Source organism: Antechinus flavipes, chromosome 6 (genome assembly GCF_016432865.1).
Source record: "Antechinus flavipes isolate AdamAnt ecotype Samford, QLD, Australia chromosome 6, AdamAnt_v2, whole genome shotgun sequence".
Classification (NCBI taxonomy): domain Eukaryota; kingdom Metazoa; phylum Chordata; class Mammalia; order Dasyuromorphia; family Dasyuridae; genus Antechinus; species Antechinus flavipes.
This window is the reverse complement of record NC_067403.1, coordinates 128,665,626-128,689,059: the sequence shown is the minus strand read 5'-3', so window position 1 is coordinate 128,689,059 and position 23,434 is coordinate 128,665,626. Positions and strand designations below refer to the sequence as shown.

The window sequence follows — 23,434 nt, the reverse complement described above, 5'->3', positions numbered from 1 at the left end:
CCTCAATTGCTCATCTATAAAATGATCTGGAGGAGAATATGGCAAAACACTCTATTATCTTTGCCAAGAAAACCCCAAATGGAATCAGAGAAGTTGGTCATGACTAAAAGGACTGAACAGCAAACAGAAAATAATCTGTTAGTTTAGATATTTCACTTAGTGAATTTTCTAGCATCTGGAAGTATATGGCTTAAAGTCTTAGACAGTAAGTCTTTTCTGGGACATAAATTGGTACATTGCTTGTTTAATTTCATGACAAATATGTGTGTGTGTGTGTGTGTGTGTGTGTGTGTACATAATATTATTCTTCCTCAATAATTAAAAGGAAGTCTTTCAAATAGTATAGTTATGCTATTGTCTCTAACTACCTATCCGCATAAAATCAACAGATCCCAATGTTATTCATGTCCCTGTACCTTCAGGTAAATAGCAAAATTGTTAATGATTTCTTAACCAAGTTGCTATAGATTCTGGAAAGTTGCTTTCTTTAGGTTTAATCAGAGATAGGCATATCTTTCATTCTTTAGTTATCATGATACAACTCTTCTTATCGTGTATGTGTGTGTGTGTGGGGGGGGGGTGCGCGCACATCCCCCTGTCTGCCCGCACATCCCCATGTCTGCCCAGGGAAATGTTGATCCTGTCCAGTCCTCCTCACTGCTTCACAACTCTCTATTCAGTAATTACTGGGAAAAAAGAGACTTGCCCTTTAATGGTCATTATCCACGTGCCCCTCTTCTAAGATGTGTAGATACCTTTTCCATTTTATTATGATTCTTTCCTTGGTTCTTTCCTCCTTGGTCTATCAGCTGGCAAAAACCAAGCAGAGCCCAGATTATGTTGTGTTTTCCCATTGACAGCCCCATTTAGTTCCCTTGCCTAATGCAGATCCCTGATGCAGGCTCACGTGGGTCTGTAAATGACACAATGAGGACTAGGCTATTCCCAGTCCTCTGAAGCTTATACACGCTTGGATTGGTACAGTCGTCGTTTCTTGCAGGTGAACTCAACATCTTGGCGTCCCAATGCTGCAGCTTTGTTTGTTTGTTTTCTCACCCCCTACCCTTCCGCCTTTTTAGTGAGGCTAGAATAAGGAATTATAAGAGATATTTTTAAAAAGAAAGAAAGGAAAAAAATCCATGTCATGTGCTATAGCAGAGGCAGCAGGAGCAACCGCGGTAGCAGCAGCAACAGCAACACAGCAGCAGCAAGTCATTAAGTCAGACTGCACCATTTTCTTCTCACTCTGCATAAGAGGTGCTCCTGGGAGCTGCGATCAACTGCCCACCCCCTCTTGGTACCTCGGAGGTGGCTTCTTCCTGGCCTCAGTTGGTGGGCACAGATTGTCTGGAGGAGTTGCAAGAGACTTCTCCAGTTGGGGATGTGTACCTAAAAGATGGCTATTTCAATTGGTAAGCTGCTTATTTGCAGTTGTGCTCGGAGAACCGCAGAAGAGGCTCTAGTCTACCGCTCAGTTTTGGGTGTTTTTCTTTTTTTTCCCACCTGGCATCTAGTTCTTTCTGTGTGAACATTTGTGTGCAGGTGTGTATTTGTGGGAGTGTTTTGGTATGCTGCAGTGAATTATGGGTGGTGCAGAGGCTAAGGCAAGAGTGTGACCTATCACGAAGGAGGAGAAGTGGACGATTTTGTGCGTAGTTCTGTTCCCAGCTGTTGCCGCGTTGGGGGATAAATCTATTTATATGCAACATCACCTGGATTGCTTTGTAGTAGAAATTGACTCTTAGAAACTATTACTACCTGCTTCTGCAAAATGGCTCATGCTGCTGCTTCCATTAAAAAAGTTCGAGAAGCTGAGCTCGATGAAAAGGAGAAAAACCTTGAGAGGGAAAGAAAAAAACAACGGAAAATCCCTAGAGAACGAATAGAGAGGAAACGCAAGGTATGGAGAGCTATCTATATTTTTATCCTTTCCCCATCTCTGGTTCCATAAAACTAACTGTACCTGGGAAGTCTCTTGTTACTACTAGCAACTTCACCATCCTCTTTCCCAGCTATTCGTTCACCTTTGCCCTGTATCTAAATTCCAATGATAAGGCCGTGGGCCAGATTTTGAATTTCTGCACCAGGAAGAGTATGGATAGCCCAGGCAGCATGGATCTCCATTTTTATTAGACAGTAAAAGTGATCACTACATTTTTCCATCTCGAAGTTTTTAATTATGTCTTTGTCTTTAGACACTTGTCAAAGCAAAAGGAAAGGAACTGATTTATGTTTGCAGTGCTAAGGTATTTTCTTCTTGCCGTGTATAATCTGGGCTTCAGACGTTAGCATTAAAGTGAGCCTTCTCCCTGAAACTACATGCTTTGTATTAGCCTCTAATTAAAACCTGAACTATAGGTTTGCTTTCATTTCCCCCCCCAAAAGTGTGTTTCAGTGTATTAGAACACATGTCTGTGTATTGGGTAGATTAAAAAATATTTTTTGCTGGTTTGTAAGATGAATATTCCCTTTTAATATTCTGATGGTGAGGAGACAAAAATAATGACCAGTTGTAGCATACTGTGTGAGAAGATGGGCTTGTTTTGCATATAGTTAGAGAATTTCATCTCATCATCAGAACACCAAAATTCCCATGCCCAATTAAAAATGAAGTAGTCATTTCAATACCTGGTCAGCTTGTTCTGATAAAGCAGGGGAAATTACCTGTGAATACTGCAATTACCAAAGTAGGTCATTCTCTATCTTCAGAAAATGATAAATAGCTTGTTGTTCACAGAGTATAAAAATAGTGAAAATGATGGTTTGCAGACAAGCTGTTTTTAAGCATAGCTTTGGGATTAGGGTTGCACTGGGGACTCCCAGTTTGAAAAATCATTTTTTGTGTGTATAGACCCATGACTGAAAATATTTTCTTCAAAGTACGTCTTTTTTTAAAATTGGGGTCCATTATATTGACTTTTCAAATTGGGAGTCTCGATCTGAAAGATTCAGATACTATACATATTGTTTGATTTCTAGCCCTTACCAAAGTTTTTATCTATATGCAATATTGGAAAACACAGGATTTCATTTTATCAGTCTCACTACTTATTACTAGAATAACATAGGTAAAAGGAATAATATATCTGTTTTCTTCTGGGAGGAAGATTGGATAGCCTATTTATGATCTTTTATAGGTTGTGTTTCAAGAGTGCATTGAGATGTACTTGAATTATCTTTTTTTTTTTTTTAAAAGTCAAATCAGCAATGTTATTGCTCTTTTTGGTAGGAATTAGCTCCCTATATCACAGCTACTATGATTCCCCTTTTAATCTCCTAATGGGACACTGTTGCATAAAGGAGCTATCTGACATTATTTCAACCTTTTTCCCCTTGAAAATATATCATTTTTGGGCATTGGTGCTTATTTAGCAGACCATTGTGACTAGCAACTTTGCCTAGATAGTGTACTTGCACATTCAAGAACATCCTCTCTCCCTCCCTCCCTCCCTCCCTTCCTCTCTGCTCTTCCCTGCTCTCTCCCTCCCTCCCTCCCTCCCCTCCTCCTCTTCCCTGCTCTCTCCCTTCCTCCCTCCCCTCCTCCTCTTCCCTGCTCTCTCCCTCCTTCCCTCCCCTCCTCCTCTTCCCTGCTCTCTCCCTTCCTCCCTCCCTCCCCTCCTCCTCTTCCCTGCTCTCTCCCTTCCTCCCTCCCCTCCTCCTCTTCCCTGCTCTCTCCCTCCCTCCCCTCCTCCTCCTCCTGCTTCTCTCTCTCTCTCTCTCTCTCTCTCTCTCTCTCTCTCTCTCTCTCTCTCTCCTCCCTCCCTCCCTCCCTCTCTTTCTCTCTCCTTCTCTGCCTCTCTCTCTTCTCCTCTGTCTCCTTTCGCTCTCCTCTCTCCATCTCTGTCATCTTTCTCCTTCCTTTATACACACACACACACACACACACACACACACACACACACACACACACACACAAGGAAGGCAGTAGTTTGTTCTGCTCAGTATATTGGATTTCCTCTCCCTTTCCTATTCCTTTTCTATAAACATGGGGGATACCCAATATTAAAAATTCCAAATGCATGAAATAGCCTTTATGATTCTCAGTAACTTGTCTACTACATTTCTCCCACTGGAATTTACTAAGCTCAGCTATGGTGATAGGCTAATAATATGAATGTAGTAGTATCATCAGATTTTCTTATCTAGGAAATATCAGTCCACTGTTGAAATTTTTAGGGAAAACTGAACTAGGTACTACTGTGCTAGTTCTGTTTTTGGTGGAGAGCCATCTGTCATCTGCCCCCTCTTTTACTGCAGCTGCATGTAGAGTTACAGAGATGCTTAGACTGCACAAAAACATTGCTTGCAAATTGGATGGGTGTGGTTTCCAGATATCTGGGCTTTACGCTCTCTGTAAAAAGCTATTTACCTGAATTCTCTCTGTAATTTGCTTCAAATCAAGAGATTTGAAATATGTTATTTGTAAATGATTGCAAAAAATAGATTTTTAAGATATGAATGCATGTTATCCCAGACCACTGCAATAGCTTCCCACCTTCTGTCTCTCCCTACTCTGGTTCATTATGCACACTGCTGTCACAGTAATCTTTCCAAAGAACACCTATGTTTACATTAATCTTACAGCATAAAAACCTGTAATGACTATTTGTGATTTGCAGATCAAAACACCATCTCCTCCACCTAGTACTCAAAGTCTGATATGACATGGTCTTAACCTGGCTTTGTTTCTATATGTAGACTATTCATTATCCAGACTAGATTGTTTTATGAACATGTCTATTATCCTACCAATCTTCCAACAGCTAGCTTAAATGACACCTGACCCTGGCCCCATGAAGCTTTCCCTGATTCATATAGCTGGAATGTATTGTTTCATTCCTTTGAAATCCCATAATACTGTACTTCTCTTGTGGCATGTTTACAATATTGCAATTCATTCATGGGGTATTTGCATACTTTCACTGCCTTTCTTTCCTAGATCAGAAATTGCTGTATCACAACCTATCCCACAACATCTATCAGAAAATGTTGCACATACATAATAGTTTGTGTTCAGTGCTGAATTTTAAAAAATATAATGGTGGATTATTAGTGGCCTTTTAATAAAACATTTGGAGAGATAGCTTTGAATAATGGCTAGATGGCTGACTTTTTATGTCAGGAAGATCTATATGACCCTGAGTAGGTCATTTAACTATTCAGAGCTCAAGGCCATTCTCTATGAGTCTAAATTGAAGGAAAGAGTTTGACTTGCATTGAAAAAGAGAGTTTCTTCACTTGGATGTTTCTGATACCAAATAAAATCACAAGTTCAGTCTCTATCCCAATCCAATTATTGTTTTAAGAAGGTAGGAAATTTCTTGACAATAAGAATCACTGTGTTCAATGTATTGATGAACTTTTAAAATGACAATAAAGAGATGTATCTCAGTGGTACAGATTAAATGAAATGGAGCATATAGTACAATATGCTAGTATTGTACTGTAAAAAAAATTGAGCCCCTTGCAAATAGACTGGCCTATTTGAAAATTTTAGATAGAACTTGCCAAAGTAAAGAGAAAAGTTGGATTATTTTATAAAACAAATTTTTTAAAACCTCAAAACAAACAAACAGAAACAAACTCTCAGGCAGCTAGGTGGCATAGTGTGCACCAGCCCTGATGTCAGGAAGATCTGAGTTCAAATGTGACCTCAGACATTTAACACTTCCTGGCTGTGTGACCTTGGGCAAGTCACTTGACCCCAATTGCCTCAGCAAAAACAAACAAACAAACAAACAAACCTGAAAGCAGTCACTTTGTGTTAAAAACAAGTTTAAAATCAATTGAAATCAGTGAAGTTGTGCCAATTTTTTTTTGTTTTATGCTACCACAATCTCAATAATGTTTATATTAATTATTTTCACATTCTACAAAAGTATTTCTCTTTTCAAAAAATTATTCTATTTTATCTCAGTCTCAGAATTATGCCCTTTTATGTAGTTGGACATATTCTCCCAACTGATTGACAAATAACTTTGTTTCCCACTGAGGGTGAGGGTGAGGATGTGGGTGAGGCAGGTTCTATTTAGTCTTGTCTTCACAATTTCACATCAGAATGGTGGATTTAGGTTTCTTTTCATTTGCCTATAAATCGTCAGTCAACAGACAACCTTCAATGTTCAAGAAATTGTGTTAGGGTATTAGAGATACAAATACAAGAATGAAACAATTGCTATTTTTAAGAAACTTACATTCCAATACAGAAATGTATAGTAAGTATATGCAGAAAAATAGAAATAAGAACTATAAGATTGTAAGGGAAGAGGACTCTGGTAATTTGGGGGAATCAGGAAAGGCCTCATAAAGAAATTATGTCCTTCAGGAATTTTATGAGCAGTTTTTTTATGAGGCAAAGAGGGTAAATCAGCCATGGGAGAAAATCCGTGCAAGAAACAGAGAGAAGGCCATTCTAGACAGATCATGATATTCTAGACAAATAATAAAGAAAGAAAGCTAGTCTGGGATTTTTTTGTGAAGTACATGTTGTATATGTAAGGCTATTTATTCTTTTTCAAGAACCATTCCTTATTAAGCAATTATATGCAATGCAAAATGCAGACTATCCAGTCTTTTTCCCAAGGTCCTTCTTAACCAACTCATTAGTCAGTTAAAACAAAATGTCTTGAAGACATCTCAAATGCAAGTTGTTTAAAAAAGAACTCATTATCTTTTCCCTAAATTTACTCCTCTACCAAACTTGTCTGATTCTGTCAAGGATATGACCATTCTTCTAGTTTCCTAAATTTATAATCTCAGAGGTAGCCTCAAATTCTTACTGTCTATTATTCCTCATGTCCAATCAGTTGCTAAACCTTGCCATTCTTGCTTTTTCTGCCTCTACAAAGTCTCTCAAATCTACCCATCTCTAAACCATCAACTTAAGCTCAGCTCCTCATCATCTTGCTGGACTATAGTTATTGCTTTCTAATTGATATCCCTACTTCAAATATCTCCCCACTCCAATGCTTCTTTAATACATCTGCTGCCCAACTTTTATATAGTCTATCATTTCATTCCTTTAATCAGTAGACTACAAAGTCTCCTTTCTGTTTCTAAAATAAAATAGGAACTTTTCTCATTCTTGCTGAGGCAATTGGTGTTAGGTGATTTGCTCACCTAGCTAGGAAGTATTAAGTGTCTGAGGTCGAATTTGAATGCAAGGCCTCCTAACTTCATGGCCACTGATCTATCCCCACTGAACCATATAGCTGCTTTCTTCTGTTTTTTCTTTTTCTTTCTTTTTTTTTTTTTAATAACTTTTTATTGATAGAACCCATGCCAGGGTAATTTTTTACATCATTATTCCTTGCACTCAACTTCTGTTCCGATTTTTCCCCTCCCTCCTTCCACCTCCTCCCCCAGATGGCAAGCAGTCCTTTACATGTTGAATAGGTTACAGTATATCCTAGATACAATAGATGTGTGTAGAACTGAACAGTTTTCTTGTTAGGCAGGGAGAATTGGATTCAGAAGGTATAAATAACCCGGGAAGAAAAAGAAAAATGCAAGCAGTTTATATTCATTTCCCAGTGTTCTTTCTTTGGGTGTAGCTGCTTCTGTCCATCCTTGATCAAATGAAACTGAATTAACTCTCTTTAACAAAGAGATTCTGTTTTGTTTTTAAAGCCTTTTCCAAACTAACCCCAAATTATTTTTTTAGCATCATGATAAATTACAGCCTATTTTGAATTCTACTATGCAGCCTTATTTAAATTTCCTTATATTGGATAATCCACGTAGCATCCAGTCTATCACTTATTATCTATTGTTTTTGCCATGCGACCTATCAATCAACTTTTTTTTTTTTTTTGCTTTTTCTTCTTCTTTAGTTGTTTAAAACTGTCTGACTCTTCATGATCCTATTTGGGATTTTGTTGGAAAAGATACTGAACTGCTTTGTCATTTTCTTGTCCAGCTCATTTTGCAATAAGGTAACTTGAGGCAAACAGGATTAAGTGATTTGCCCTGGGTCACACAGATAGAAAGTATTTGCAGTCAGATTTGAACTCAGGAAGATGTTTCTAGGCCCAGTACTGTATTCACTGAATCACGTAATTGCTTTTAAACTACTCCTGTAATTCTTCTGAATTTATTTGTTATCTGTTGTAACCTGTTCATGATCGACATGTGCCTTTCAATTGCCATCTGTGTGATATTGCTTTTTAAGTATTGAGAAACCATAGTGACTCAGTTAGTCCACAACATTGGTAGAATAGTATTATTTAAAAAAGTGAGAACACTTTTTTTTGGGAACACTTGGGGGTTATTAAAAAAACAACAACTTTATATTTACTGGAGGTAGTCTAGCCTGTTTATTTACTCTTTTTTAATCTAAGCTCATTCCATTCGTTATACTATCTGTCCAATGTACTTACTTGTGTTTACTTTCTTTCTTTCCCTTTCTTTGTTTCTCTCTCTTTCCCTTTCTCTCCCTCTCTCCCTCTCTCTCCCTCTCTTCCTCTCTCTCTTTTTCCTCCCTTCCTTCCTCTCTCGCTCCTTCCCTCCCTTCTTCCCTCTTTCCCTCCCTCCCTTCCTTCCTTCCTTCGTTCCTTCCTTCCTTCCTTCCTTCCTTCCTTCCTTCCCATCTGTTCAGGTATATATATGTGTGTACACACACATAACTGATCAATATGCTCTACCATTCACAATGTAATGGACATTTACTTGATTGTTCCCATCTTGATAGTTACATCAAACTCTTCTGACTTATTTTTTTTTTTTATGTAGATATAATTTATATTAAATTGGACTAGAAAAAGACTATGTAGAAAACATATATCATTTTAAGCTACTTTTGCTTGCCCAAAATGTATAATTAGCTTTTATTTTTAATTAAGTAGGCCATTATTGGCAATCTTCCATTGCTCAATAACTTTCACATTTTAGATTCCATTGCAAAATCTGTAATGTATATCAGTAACACAGAAATCAAGTCAATTCAACAAGCATTTATTAAGTACTTACTATGTTAAGTTCAGGGAATATAAATGGAAGCAAAAAAGAGATAGTTCTCTTCCTAGTGCTTAAATTATAAGGAGGAAAGATTCCAGCTTTTGGGGTAAGAACTTGCTATTTGACAAAAACTACTAGGAAAATTGGAAACTAGTATGGAAGAAACTAGGCATTGATCCACACCTAACACCACATATCAAGATAAGATCTAAATGGGTTCAAGATTTAGACATAAAGAGTGATATTATAAACAAATTAGAAGAGCATAGGATAGTTTGCCTCTCATATCTATGGAGAAGGAAGGAATTTGTGTCCAAAGAACAACTAGAGATTATTGAATACAAAATAGAAAATTTTGATTATATTAAGTTAAAAAGTTTTTGTATAAATAAAACTAATGCAGGCAAGATCAGAAGGGAAGCAATAAATTGGGAAAATATTTTTACAGTCAAAGGTTCTGATAAAGGACTCATTTCCAAAATATATAGAGAATTGACTCTAATTTATAAGAAATCAAGCTATTCTCCAATTGATAAATGGTCAAAGGATATGAATAAACAATTCTCATATGAAGAAATTGAAACTATTTCTAGCCATATGAAAAGATGCTCCAAGTCATTACTAATCAGAGAAATGCAAATTAAGACAACTCTGAGATACCACTACACACCTGTCAGACTGGCTAGAATGACAGGGAAAGATAACGCAGAATGTTGGAGGGGATGTGGGAAAACAGGGACACTAATACATTGTTGGTGGAATTGTGAATACATCCAACCATTCTGGAGAGCAATTTGGAACTATGCTCAAAAAGTTATCAAACTGTGCATACTCTTTGATCTAGCAGTGTTACTACTGGGCTTATGTCCCAAAGAGATCATAAAGGAGGGAAAGGGATCTGTATTGCACGAATGTTTGTGGCAGCCCTTTTTGTAGTGGCTAGAAACTGGAAACTGAGTAGATGCCCATCAATTGGAGAATGGTTGAATAAATTGTAGAATATGAATATTATGGAATATTATTGTTTGGTAAGAAATGACCAACAGGATGATTTTAGAAAGGCCTGGAGAGACTTACACGAACTGATGCTGAGTGAAATGAGCAGGGCCAGGAGATCATTATATACTTCAACAACAATATTATATGATGATCAATTCTGATGGACCTGGCCATCTTCAGCAATGAGATGAACCAAATCAGTTCCAATGGAGCAGTAATGGACTGAACCAGCTACGCCCAGTGAAAGAACTCTGGGAGATGACTAAGAACCATTACATTGAATTCCCAATCCCTATATTTTCGCCTGTCTACATTTTGGATTTCCTTCACAGGCTAATTGTATGATATTTCAGAGTCTGATTCTTTTTGTACAGCAAAATAACAGTTTGGTATCTAATTTATACTTTAATATACTTGAAATCTATTGGTCATCCTGCCATCTAGGGGAAGGGGTGGGGGGAAGGAGGGGAAAAATTGGAACAAAAGGTTCGGCAATTGTCAATGCTGTAAAATTGCCCATCATATAACTTGTACATAAAAGCTATTTAAAAATTAAAAAAAATTCATTTCTAAAACATATAGAGAATTGACTCAAATTTATAAGAATTTAAGCCATTCTGCAATTGATAAATGGTCAAAGGATATGAACAATTTTCAGATGAAGAAATTAAAACCATTTCTAGTCATATGAGAAGGTGCTCTAAATTAGTATTGATCAGAGAAATGCAAATTAAGACAACTCTGAGATATCATTACACACCTCTCAGATTGGCTAAGAGGACAGGAAAAGATAATGACAACTATTGGAAGAGATGTGGGAAAACTGGGACACTAATACATTATTGTTGGAACTGAGAATGGATCCTGCCATTCTGGAAAGCAATTCGGAATATCCTAAAAATGTTATCAAACTATACATACCCTTTGATCCATCAGTGTTACTGATTCCAGCAGTATCCCAAAAAAACCTTAAAGGAAGGAAAGGGACCCATGTGTGCAAAAATGTTTGTGGCAACCCTTTTCATAATGGCTAGAAACTGGAAACTGGAAACTCCATCAGTTAGAGAATGGCTGAATAAGTTATGATATATCAACATTATGGAATATTGTTCTATAAGAAACGATCAGGAGGATGATTTTAGAGAGGCCTGGAGAGATTTACATGAACTGATGCTAAGTGAAATGAGCAGAACCAGAAGACCATTGTACACAGCAAGATCAATATTATATGACTATCAATTCTGATGAACAGGATAACAATGAGATGACTGAAGCAAGTTCCAATGATCTTGTGATGAAGAGAGCCATCTACACCCAGAGAGAGGACCGTGGGAACTGAATATGGATCACAAATTCTCACTTTTTTTGTTGTTGTTCTGGCATTTTTTTTTTTTTTTTTGATCTGATTTTTCTTGTGCAGTTAGAGAAGTGTATAAATATGTTTACACATATTGGATTTAACACATATTTTTAACATGTATAATATATATTGGATTGTTTGCCATCTAGGGGGAGGAAAAGAGGGGGAAATCTGAAACACAAGGCTATGCAAGGGTCAATGTTGAAAAATTATCCTGTAACCCATTCAACATGTAAAGAACTGCTTGCCATCTGGGGGAAGGGGTGGAGGGAGGGAGGGGAAAAATCGCAACAGAAGTGAATGCAAGGGATAATGCTATAAAAAAATTACCCTGGCATGCGTTCTATCAATAAAAAGTTATTTAAAAAAAAAGAAAAAGAAAAATTATCCATGCATACATTTTGAAAATAAAAAGCTTTTAAAATTACTGAAAAAAATTAAAATAAAATAAATTCTAAGGAGGGAAGCAATTAGGGATTGGGAAGAAGTCATATTGGAAAAAGGATTTCATAAAGTTGAAATCAGAGCAGAATAAAAGAATAAGAGACTTTCTTCAAAATGGTGGTTTTTGGAGAAACTGATCATTTAGGTTCTTCAAATATGAGAAGGCTTCTGAGTAATGGTGGAGAAAAGAATCTGGAGAGTAAATGTTATGGGCCAGAACTTTGAACTTGAAACAAGGATTTTTACAAGGTACTAACTAAGTGGAATTGAAGACACTAGTTAAAGCAAAAAAAAAAAAAAAGGACAGGATATATCTGATTTGATAAATGCATACCCTGTTATTGAAGAGTTTGACTCTTCAGATCAACAAAGGAGAAGACACTCCTTTTGATCTGGAAATTAAAGATTTTTAAAAAGGGCTGCATTTTTTGTGGAGCTACATCATCTTATGTTAAGATGGTAATAAAGAATTTGGCTTATGAAATATTAACCTCTAATGATTGGAAATCCATAGCAAGGACATGTTTTGAACCTGGACAAAACTTGTGGCTTTCAGAGTATAGTGAACTATGTAGGATACAAGCCCAACAAAATAGACAAACTGGAGTTAATATACAAATCACCTTTGACCAACTAGTAGGTAAAGGTCAGTATGCAGACACTTCAGCGCAGATTAATTACCCCATCGTAGCATATGAGCAAATTGTTGCTGCTGCAATCAAAGCATGAGGCTCCCTCCCAGGAAAAGATGGAGAGGAAGCCTTCATGAAAATAGAGCAAGGTCCCGATGAACCCTTTGCTGATTTTGTGAGATGTCTATAAACGGCTGTCACAAGAACCATTGGAGAAAATTCAGCTATAGGAATTATGATAAGACAAATTGTTAAAGAAAATGCTAATGAGATTTGTAGAAGAATCATATTGGGACTACACAAAGATGCTCCATTAGAGGATCATAAGAAGCTGTGCCACAATGGGCACAAATGCCTTTTATACCCAGGCTATGATGTAGAACATGAGAAGACAGGGTCCCTCTTGGCAAAGGACTTGCAGGGAGACTTGTCAATGCTTTTAGTGTGGTAAAGTAGGGCATCTGAAAGATCAGTGTAGGCATAGAGAGAGAGAGAGAGTGAGAAGACAGGGTGAGAGAAAACCTAAAACCCTATGTACAAAATGCAATAAGGGCTTCCACTGGGCCTCAGAATGTGAAAGGCAGGGCCCAGCTCCAAGACCTCAAGCAAAAAACAGGTGGGGCACGATGGCAGCTGAGTTTACACACAGAGAATCTTTAGAAGCTCAATACTCTGATATAATCAATCAGCAGAGAAGTAATCAGAAAAGAAAGGGATTACATGATCAATCAGCCAAAAAGCAATCAGATGGGAGAAAGGGATTACAATTGGGGAGAATACAGGCCTTTAAACCCAACAGAAGGGCAGTGTCCAGTGCAAGCAGCTCCAATGTCACTGCCAGGTGATGAGGAGAGATCTAGAAAGTGGTGAATGGAAGGGACTAGATAGGTTAACTGCTTGGGAGAAAGGGTTTGCTTGTATTTCTACAGATGGAGAAGGAATCAGATGGGTGCCAATGAGCACCTAGAGAGAGAAAGAAAAAGAGAAATCTCAAAACAAAGGAGAGACCCAAGAAACATCTGACTCTGAAAAAGCATGGCTGATAATGAGACTGTTACAGAACTTCAACACCAGCAGGAAACATTGGATTTCCTGAGATGAAAAATTGTTGATAAGACTGTTGCAGAACTTTGAAACCAGCAGGAATTATTAGATTCCCTGAGATATGAAAAGACTGATATAAGACTTCAGAATATACAGGAATCATTGAATTCCCTGAGACATAATAAGACTATTGCAGGATTTCAAAATCTGCAGGAATCATTGGATTCTCTGCCACATGATGAGACTTTTTCAGGATTTTAAAACTTGCAGCAATCATTGGATTCTCAGACAGTAGATTGGTTTTGAACTATTTCTAGGACTTATGGACATGTATAATTCCTCATGTTGATTCATGTTGTTTGTTATGTAATACCTCCCATGTTGATGGATTTATATATACCTGTTTCAAGTGAGACCCTTTAGAAATCCACTAATCTGGTTTGATTCTCCATTTTCCTTTGGTTTTCATCTCTAGGGAGGGTCTGATCACCTCCTTTTTTGGTGTTTTCACCCCTTTTTTAGGAGTCATGGAAGGTGTGATCACCTTCTTTTTGGGGTTCTCACCTCCTTGAGAAGTCAGGGAGGATATGACCACCTATGTTCTAAATCTGGAATCGATGAGACAATGGTTAGCTAGTTTAGCATGGTGATTAATAGTTCTCTAAATTCAGTATGATTGATTTTATCTTACAACAAATAATGGTTTCCTAGTGATATGATTGGTTTATACTCAATGTAGAGCATATAAACTGAGACAAACTCAGCCAAAGGAGACAGGAGTCCAAGCTCTGGGAGTCAAGGAGAGAGATTCATTTCCACCTTCAGTCAGGCTCCTGGTGGCTCTCCTGGGGGACTGAGAGGCTCGGAGAGAGAGCTAGAAAAGACAAACGGACTAGAGGCTGGAGCACAAGCCCTTGGACTCAGATTCATTCATCACATCTCACATCACCTTGGGGGCAGGGCTGTCCTTCTTAGCTTCTCCACTGAAACCAAGACTTCAGAAGGCCTCTAAGAAACCTAGCTGAAGCCCCAGGTAAGGAGACAAGACTTTGAAGGAGATAATAAAGGATTTGGACTTTAACAACTGGCTATTCTTGTGGTGATTACTCTCCTGAAAAGAAGGCTGCCCCAAAGACCTCCAGGAAAAGGAACTAAGAACACTACAAGTAAAGATATGTAATTATTTCTTATTGTCATTATGAATGATACCTCACCTTTTATTTTTTAACTATTAAAAATTTTACCATGCAAAAAAGGGAGAAGCCCAAGCTATAACTCTTGGTATTTCTATTGATACAACAGGAGATGAGAAATAGGAAATATTGTTTATTGGTCTTGTTTAGCACTAACTATATGAGCATATTACTGGTCAGCTTTCCTATCTGCAGTACAGTGATAAGTTTATAGGTAGATAGCTAGATGGCTAAGTGTGTAGAGTGATGGGCCTAGAATCAAGAAGAATTGAGTTCAAAAATGTTCCTTCACATGTACTAGCTGTGTGATATTGGGCAAGTCATTTAAATTCAGCCACTGGAGAAAGAAATGTCAAACCACTCTAATATCTTTGCCAAGACAACCCCATAAATAAAATAGTCCGTGAGATCATGAAGAGATAGATACAACTGAACAACAATGATATGTTCAGTTCTTCATCCTTTTCACCTAATATATCAATTTCTTCCCCCTCCTGCTCTTTCTTTTTTTTTTTCCTTATTCTATAACTTATATAATTTCCTAAAGCCAGTTGTATTAAATTATATGTATAAAGTGTATCTTTGGAAATTGAGTCAGGTCCATTTTCATTGTAGAATTGACATAATTGCTCTCCTACTAATTTCCACTCCTCTAGATCCAATTCTTTTTCCTTAGAGAATCAAGGAGATGTGTGCTGTACGGTTTCTAAAAGTTTAGTGATCTGCTCTCAAATTATAATCAAACCTTAGCTTTTCATAAGTCTGACAATGCTCTCTACACATTTTCCTTGAATTGAAAAAGAAGGCTGTTTTCCAAACATCTGTCCCATTTTAGCTGAAGCACTAGTTTAGCTCTTTAACAAAGTTTCCTTGTCTATATTTGTACTCACTCTAATTTCTGGACTGAGGAGACTTTCCCACTGAAATCAGGATCAGAGACTTTTCCACTGAAATCAGGATTGGAGGCTTTTCCACTGAAATCAGTATCAGAGGCTTTTCCACTGAAATCAGAATCGTGTCTGCCTTACGTTGGGCACCAAAATGTAATATTCTCTCTAAAATGTAACATTCTCTTGGTGGGGTTTTCTTGGGGTCTCTGAAGGCAGCCTCAGTTTCAGTTTAGTAATCACCACACAAATATAGCCAGGGGTTAAAATCCGAATCCTTTATTGACTCTTTCCAAGTCTTGTCTCCTTTCCTGCAGCCCCGTTAGCTTTCTTATTGTCCAGATCTTTTATTATCTCCTTCCTGGGGCTGGGCAGCTTTCTGGAGAGCCTTTCAGTCTGGCCTTGGTTTCGAGAGCTTGAGCTCCCACCTGCCTTCTCTGGCTTCTGAATCTGCCTGACTGAATCCTGGCTGAGGCTCCGAGAGCTTCTAGGACGCTTGTCTCTTCTGGCCCTGAGAGTTTCTTGCTTAAATGCTCTACACTGAGTATATACCAATCATTATATCACTAGGAAACCATTATTTGTTGTAGGATTAAATCAATGCTAAACTAGATTTAATCATTGTCTCCTCAATTCCACTTAGTACCTTATTTCAAATTCTAGCCCATAACATCTCTTTGTAGGATTAAATCAATAATACGGAACCATGCTAAATTAGATAACTATTGTCTCTTTCAATTCCACTGACCTTGTAAGAATCCTTTGTTTCAAGTCCTTTGTTTCAAGTCCAGAATTCTGGCCCATAACACTAACACAATTTTAATTAATGGTTAATTACATGTCATTAATAGTAGCAATGGGAAAATGTCAATTATCTAGCAAAGTGAAGAGCAACCTGAATTGTTTGCTTTATACTTTTTTTTGGTGGTAGAGGAGGAGAAGATAAGAATTTTCTGCTATCCTTAAAAACTGCTCACAACCTAGCAGTGTGCAGCTTTGTACATAAAATTCTAACTCTGGGAGTGGTACCACATGATGAAGGGGAAAAAAAAAATATACGCCGAGTTTTCTGGGCACCAAGCCAAATATTGTAAGTAAAAAAATACAATAGCCAACAGAAAGGAGATTTATGATCTAATAAATACCTAAAATTGTCTAATCATGCAAAAGTTCAATCAATAACTTTGGGCTATATAATTTCTTAGTGTTGCCTGTAATTTTTACCTCTAGATCAGTTTTGTCAATATTTTTTACAAAACCATAATAAAGTGAGGATGGAGTGATAAAGTATTTATTTTCATCTGGAAGAATGCCTATTATATATCCTAATGTCCACTTAAAATTGGAAATTAAAATAGTATATTCATTTACTTGTTCATTTGACTTTGAATTGCAGTTGTTAAGACATTTATCCACTTGTGAAGCTTTCAGGGTCTTGATTAAAAAAAAAAACTCATTTAAATTCTTTAAATCACAGATTTACCCTTTTATGCTTAGCTCAATTCACAAACTATTTCCCCCTTTTTAATAATGATGTTGGGCATAAGTGATTTGCATTATTAATGGCATTCTTTTCAAGTTGTACTGTAAATCTGAGCTCTTCCATGGTATTTAATTATAAAGAACCCCTTTGCATCCACCGAGTGGGTGATTAAATAACAACTTAATTTTACAGCTGTCAGATTTGTTTGGTTGTGACAAAAATAGACAGTATTATGGAAAATCTGATTCTATATCATTCCTAGAGAAGACTATTAAAGGGGAGAATACTATATTTTTCAAATTGTTATATTAATATGAACTGGAATATTTTTGGAAACTTAAAACTTAAAAAAGTTGGCTTTATTTGTACAATTAAAAAATTGAGTAGTCATGTAGTCTTTCTTCCTAATATATGTCAAAGTAATGGAAACCTATCTAAATATTCAACCTTAAGGATCAGAAATATTTCAAAATGATCCATATTGTAATTTATACATACACACAAAACATACATACATATACATATATGTACACATATGTGTATACATGGATAAATAAATTCAGATAATGATTGTTGTGTTCAAGGCAGTATCTGAGGGAGGACTTGGAAATATAAATTCAATAATGAAATAGTTCCATGGCTTATCTCCTGAGAATGAAATCTAGTTGTATGTAGCATAATATATAAATTGTTTACATAATTTTGAAGAATACAGAAACTAGTTGAAAATGAAATTTTGGCAGTTTGAGCAAATTTATAAAATTTCCTGAACCAGAATTTGGCTTAAACACTGGGTAATGTTCTTTATTTTAGTTCTGTTTACCCTCTGCTATACTTCTCACTAGATCTACAGAACTCATATTATTTCCCAGAATCCTTTTCTCCGTGTTCCTCACGATGTTCTCTTGAATTGCAAATTGTAAAGCAGTGTGAGTTCTATTGGAATACAGGATATCATAAAAGTTGTCTCCAAATTTTGTGATTGCTGATCAATTCAGCTATTGATGGTGATCATTTTGTTGCAAAGATCATTTTGGAATATGTCATTTCTATCAATAAGATACTTTTCCCCCTTCTATGGAATTTTAAGTCCTTTCTGGCTTGCCTCCAAGAAATAGTCTGACCCTGAACTGACATTGAGAATAATTTTTCCATATTTAAATAAGATATGTATTGGTATCCCATTTAAAAGGTTAATGAGATAATTGATTAAAGTAATAGCCAATTAATGTTGTAGATGAGATATGGAAACAAAGAGTTTTAGTGAAGTTATAATTATAATTTTTCATTGTGAATAGGTCATATTGTTTCAATAGTAGATATTCTTTCTTTGTAATTAGTAGAATTAGAATTGAAGAGCTATTTGGACTAAGATTTTGAAGAAAGACCAATAGATTGTGGTAACAGTTTTGTCATAAGAAGTTTACACTGTTTCAAGCTCACTCAAATGTTCATGTATGCAAGCATTCTTTAGTAGCTTTGTGGATTCAGATCTCAGGAGATTTCATGGCTTTGTGGATAGAACAGGATTCATCAACATCACTTTTTGTTTCATTGTTACTCTTTAGAGTATTTTCCCATCTTGAGAAACTGGAAGGAATTTCAAACTCAGGAAGCACAAAGATAAAGGGAAGAAATTTGTTCTTAGGAGGCATAGTCCTTATAACCAACCAAAATATTCATATGTATGGATTGTAAACAGCTTCCTGCACTTTCACAGTCCTAATCATTGAGCTGAAGTATGTACATTTCCTCTTTTTAGCTGGTGTTATTTGTTGAAAGAAAAGGTAATGGGACAGGACCTCTGTAGCATAGTTTGTCTCAGAGATCTCCTTGACAATCTGGTGAAGCATATGGATACATCAGAATAACATTTTTTAGATACCTAAAATAAGAGGGATTATAAAGAAAACTAAAGGTTTGTAAGAATATAGATCTAATTTTCCTGCTAGCTAAATTCAAAGATGCACTAAAATCCATCCATTGGACTTCTGGTTAAGTTTGTGTAGGATCCAGAAGGGGTCAGTGTTGAGTTAAGAGGTTTCCCTTCTCCCCTTTGCACTCATACACTTGTTCATGTCTTTCCTGCATTTTGTCGAACAGTCCAGCATTTGTGTTTTGAAATACTCATTAGCAATGCTGAGGGGAACGCTATTTTTTTCTTATTCTGGGGATGAAAGGTATAGAATTTTTCTTAGTTAACTTTTAACTAGTATTTCTTAGTATTATTTATTTCTCTTTCCTACTTCCTCTATGTCAAAAGAACAGCCATCTTTATTTCTTGAAAAGTTATTCTTGTATCTGAGTCCTTATCTCATTCTTCTTGGTCCTTATCTCATTCTATGGTTCAGTGAAGGTCTCTACCTCTTACATATAATTAGCCTCTTCCTGTCCATTGGCTCCTGCCCATTTACTTGTAGAAAAGCTTGGGTGTCCCTCATTGGTGTGTGTGTGTGTGTATATACATATACATATATATGTATTTTTACAGTATCTATATATATATAAAGCTCTCCCTCGATACTTCTATTCCCTCCAGCTCTCATCTCCCCTCTTTCCCTCTTTTCTCTCTGCCAGGGCCAAATTAGTAGAACTTTCCTGCACCAGATGCTTCTATTTCATTGCTTCTCACTTTCTCTTCAACCCCTTACAATCTGGTTTCCATTCCCACCATTCCAGTGAAAGTATTTTCCCAGAAGTCCTTAATGACGCTTAACTTGCCAAATATAACAGATCTTAAAAAAATTAACTAGTTACTCTGTAAACGATTATCAAGCATACTATGTACCATGTACAGCATTAGGTGTTAGAGATAAAAGATAAAAAAAATAAAAAATTTCTACTCTAAGAGAGTTTATATCTGAGAGGACATATATGCAATGTGTGTGTGTATGTGTGTGTGTGTGTGTGTGTGTGTGTGTGTGTGTGTGTGTGTGTGTGTGTGTGTGTCTAGGATCAGAAAAGACTTCGTTTAGGAGACTGATCTGTGTTTTGACTAAAGTATGGGATTCAGTATTGCCTCACTGAGGCACTGAGGAGGGAGTATGTATTAGGCATGGGGAGCACCATCATTGTAAAGGTATAAGGATAAGAAATGTATTACAATTCATGAGGATCAAAGGGAAGGCCAGTTTGTCTTGACCATGGAGATTAACCATGTATAGGAAGGCTGAAAAGATAGGATGGGACTGTATTGTGAAAACATGGGAAAGTCAAAAGAAGAATTTATAATTGATCCTGTAAGTAGTAGGGAGCCATTGGAGTTTATCTCGTAGGGAAGGGATATGCTTGAATGTGGGCGTTAAGGAAAATCACTTTGGCAGCTATGTGGAGGATGTATTGGACTAGGGAAAGACTGGAGGCCAAGGGACCTATTAAAAGGATATAGCAATAGTTAGGGGTGATGAAAGCATGAGTTCAGGTAGTAACTGGTGATTTCAGTCCTCATCCTGTTTTTACTCTCTCCTCTCCTTTTTACAGTCCATTTAGTTTCTAGATCCTGCAAATTCTGTAAATATTTATATCTTTTTTCTTCTCCTTTATTCCTAAAGCCACCACCCTAATAAAGGCCCTCATTAATTCTTTTTCCATGCTATTGTAATTACTTTCTTAACTCTTGTACCCAACCTAGCTGAGTAGTTGATTATTCTTGTTAATGAGGCTTCCACACTATCATTTGACTCAGCCCTGACTTTTCTTTATTTAATCTCTGACTTTTCATTTCTGGTACAATTTCCCTAGTATAGCCTCCTCATGCTTTTCCCCTGAATTATTATATTAGCCTCCTAATTGGGTTTCTTGTTTCCATTTTCACCTTCTCTCCAATCTCTCCTTCTTACTTTGACCAAGGTACTATGGTATATTCCCAATATACTGTTTTGATTATGTTACTCCTTTCTGCTTAAACTTTCAGAAACTCACTTTTGCCTGATAAATAAATGATGATATTCCTTGTCCTTATATTCAGGACAATGTTGCTTTAGTTTTATCTCATTCTAAAGGCACCATGGTATATAATATAAAGATCATTGGACTTGAAACATTTGAATGAGACTTGAGTTCAAGTCACTTACTAACTATGCAACTGTGGAAAGTAATTTAGCTTCTCTAAACCTCAGTGTCTTGTCTTTATATAAAAATATAGTGTAGTGCCATTCACAGGGTTGCTGTGGAGGGTTAAATGTTCATATATCACAATTTACCCAACCATTCTCCAATTGATGGGCAACCATTCAAATTCCAGTTTCTAGCCACTACAAACAGGGTTGTCACAAACATTTTGGCACATACAGGTCCCTTTCCTTTCTTTAGTATCTCTTTGTGGTATAAGCCCAGAAGTAACACTGCTGGATCAAAGGGTATGCACAGTTTGATAACTTTTTGGGCATAATTCCAGATTGCTCTCCAGAATGGTTGGATTCGTTCACAACTCCACCAACAATGCATCAGTGTTCCAGTTTTCCCACATCCCCTCCAACATTTATCATTATTTTTTCCTGTCATCTTAGCCAATCTGACAGGTGTGTAGTGGTATCTCAGAATTGTCTTAATTTGCATTTCTCTGATCAATAGTGATTTGGAACACTTTCATATGAGTGGTAATAGTTTCAATTTCATCATCTGAAAATTGTCTGTTCATATCATTTGACCATTTATCAATTGGAGAATGGCTTGATTTCTTATAAATTAGGTTCAATTTTCTATATATTTTGGAAATGAGGCCTTTATCAGAACCTTTAACTGTGAAGATGTTTTCCCAATTTGTTGCTTCCCTTCTAATCTTGTTTGCATTAGTTTTGTTTGTACAAAGGCTTTTTAATTTGATACAATCAAAATTTTCTATTTTGTGATCAGTAATGGTCTCTAGTTCATCTTTGGTCACAAATTTCTTTCTCCTTGTGGAGGGTTAAATGAAAGAATACATATAAACTTATTTACAAACCTAGGCAAACTGGAGTATTCTCCACACCACTCCTGCCATATGTTCTTCCTGTTCCCTCTCATTTCCATGCCTTTACTTATACCATCTCCCGTGTTTGGAAAGGATATCTTGTCTCCCCATTATCTGTCTTTTGAAATCCCCTTAATAGATGAATATTGATGCTCTCTTCTTCAAGAAATCTTTCTAAATGCCCCTTCCCTCTTCCAGTCTCCTTCCAAAATTTCTCATTACAGTTTTTCTAGATTGTTCTGAAGCATTTGTCTTACTTTCCCTTGGTTCATTTAAGTATGTCTTTCCTCCATTGGATTGTAAGTTCCTTTCTTTATATTCCTAGCTTTTTACACCAAACTACTCAATTTCGTCTGTTTAATTGATGTGAGCACTTCCTCTAATGACTGAGACTGCTTGTGCTTAAAAAAAGTGCTGAGCTACTACTGTCTGATTAATCTTATGTAGCCAGGTTCTGAGAATAATGAATCCTGCATAATGGTGGAATTTGTGTTATTTGAAACTATAATTAACATTAAATATGGTAATTGGTTCTAGACTAGTGGAAATATGAGGCACAAATATGAATGGTGTAACCACTTAAAGAGATTCCTGGTTTATATTTAGTTATGATAGTCTGCTCAAAAATCAGAACTGGCTCCCACCTGCCTATAAAGCAAAATATAAATTTCTTAACATGGCATTTTAGTGCCTTCACAATTTAGTACCATTTCACCTTTCCAACCTTGTGTCAAAATCTGTGTTCCAGCCACATTAGGCAATTTACTGTTTTGCTCTTCCCCAGGTCCATATTTTTACTCATCCCATTTGATGTTTTTAGAATGACCAACTATTTTGCTTGTTAAATAACCACCCATTCTTAAAGCAGAGGACTCAAACACATAGCTTGCAGGCCAACAATACTCCCAAGGGGGTATTTTCCTCAATTTGTAATTTTCTCAGAGACCTCGTTGTTGGTTTTTATGTCTTTTCATTCTTTACAAGTATATATATATATATATATATATATATATATATATATTATATATATATATATAATTTTGTTCTATAGTTACACTCATACACCACAGATTCTTTAGCAGATTATAAAATCCATCAACTCAGGATCTATATTAAACCTAAAATTTGCATCTCCCTAGCATTTAATCTAATTCTCTATCCACAATAAAATAAACATTAATAAAGTTTAATAACATGATATATATATATATATATATATATATATATATATATATATATATATATATATATATATATCCATCCTTATCCTTCCCTTTTAGGAAATATATCCATAAGTAACACGCAGTAGTTGTGATCTCAGGAGTTTAAGAAGTAGCAATGAATAATGAGAAAGTTCTTATAAATATTGTTAATTTAAAATTAGCTTTAAATTATTTGGTTAATTGGAATAGTATGAATTCAGGATGTTAATGTTTGCCCTGGCTTTGTTATTTAATTTCCTAAACACATTTCAATTAAGTCTCCA

General features: G+C 36.4%; 1 protein-coding gene across 1 annotated transcript in view; it reads left to right on the top strand.

Moving 5' to 3' along the window:
• The first annotated feature begins 610 nt into the window (after positions 1 to 610).
• The window catches only part of ANK2 (ankyrin 2), a 381,624-nt gene continuing 358,800 nt past the window's right edge, over positions 611 to 23,434 (top strand). The window contains exon 1 of the mRNA XM_051967124.1: positions 611 to 1,900. Coding sequence (XP_051823084.1) covers positions 1,772 to 1,900 — 129 coding nt within the window. The 5' untranslated portion in view covers positions 611 to 1,771. The remainder of the gene's footprint in view (positions 1,901 to 23,434) is intronic.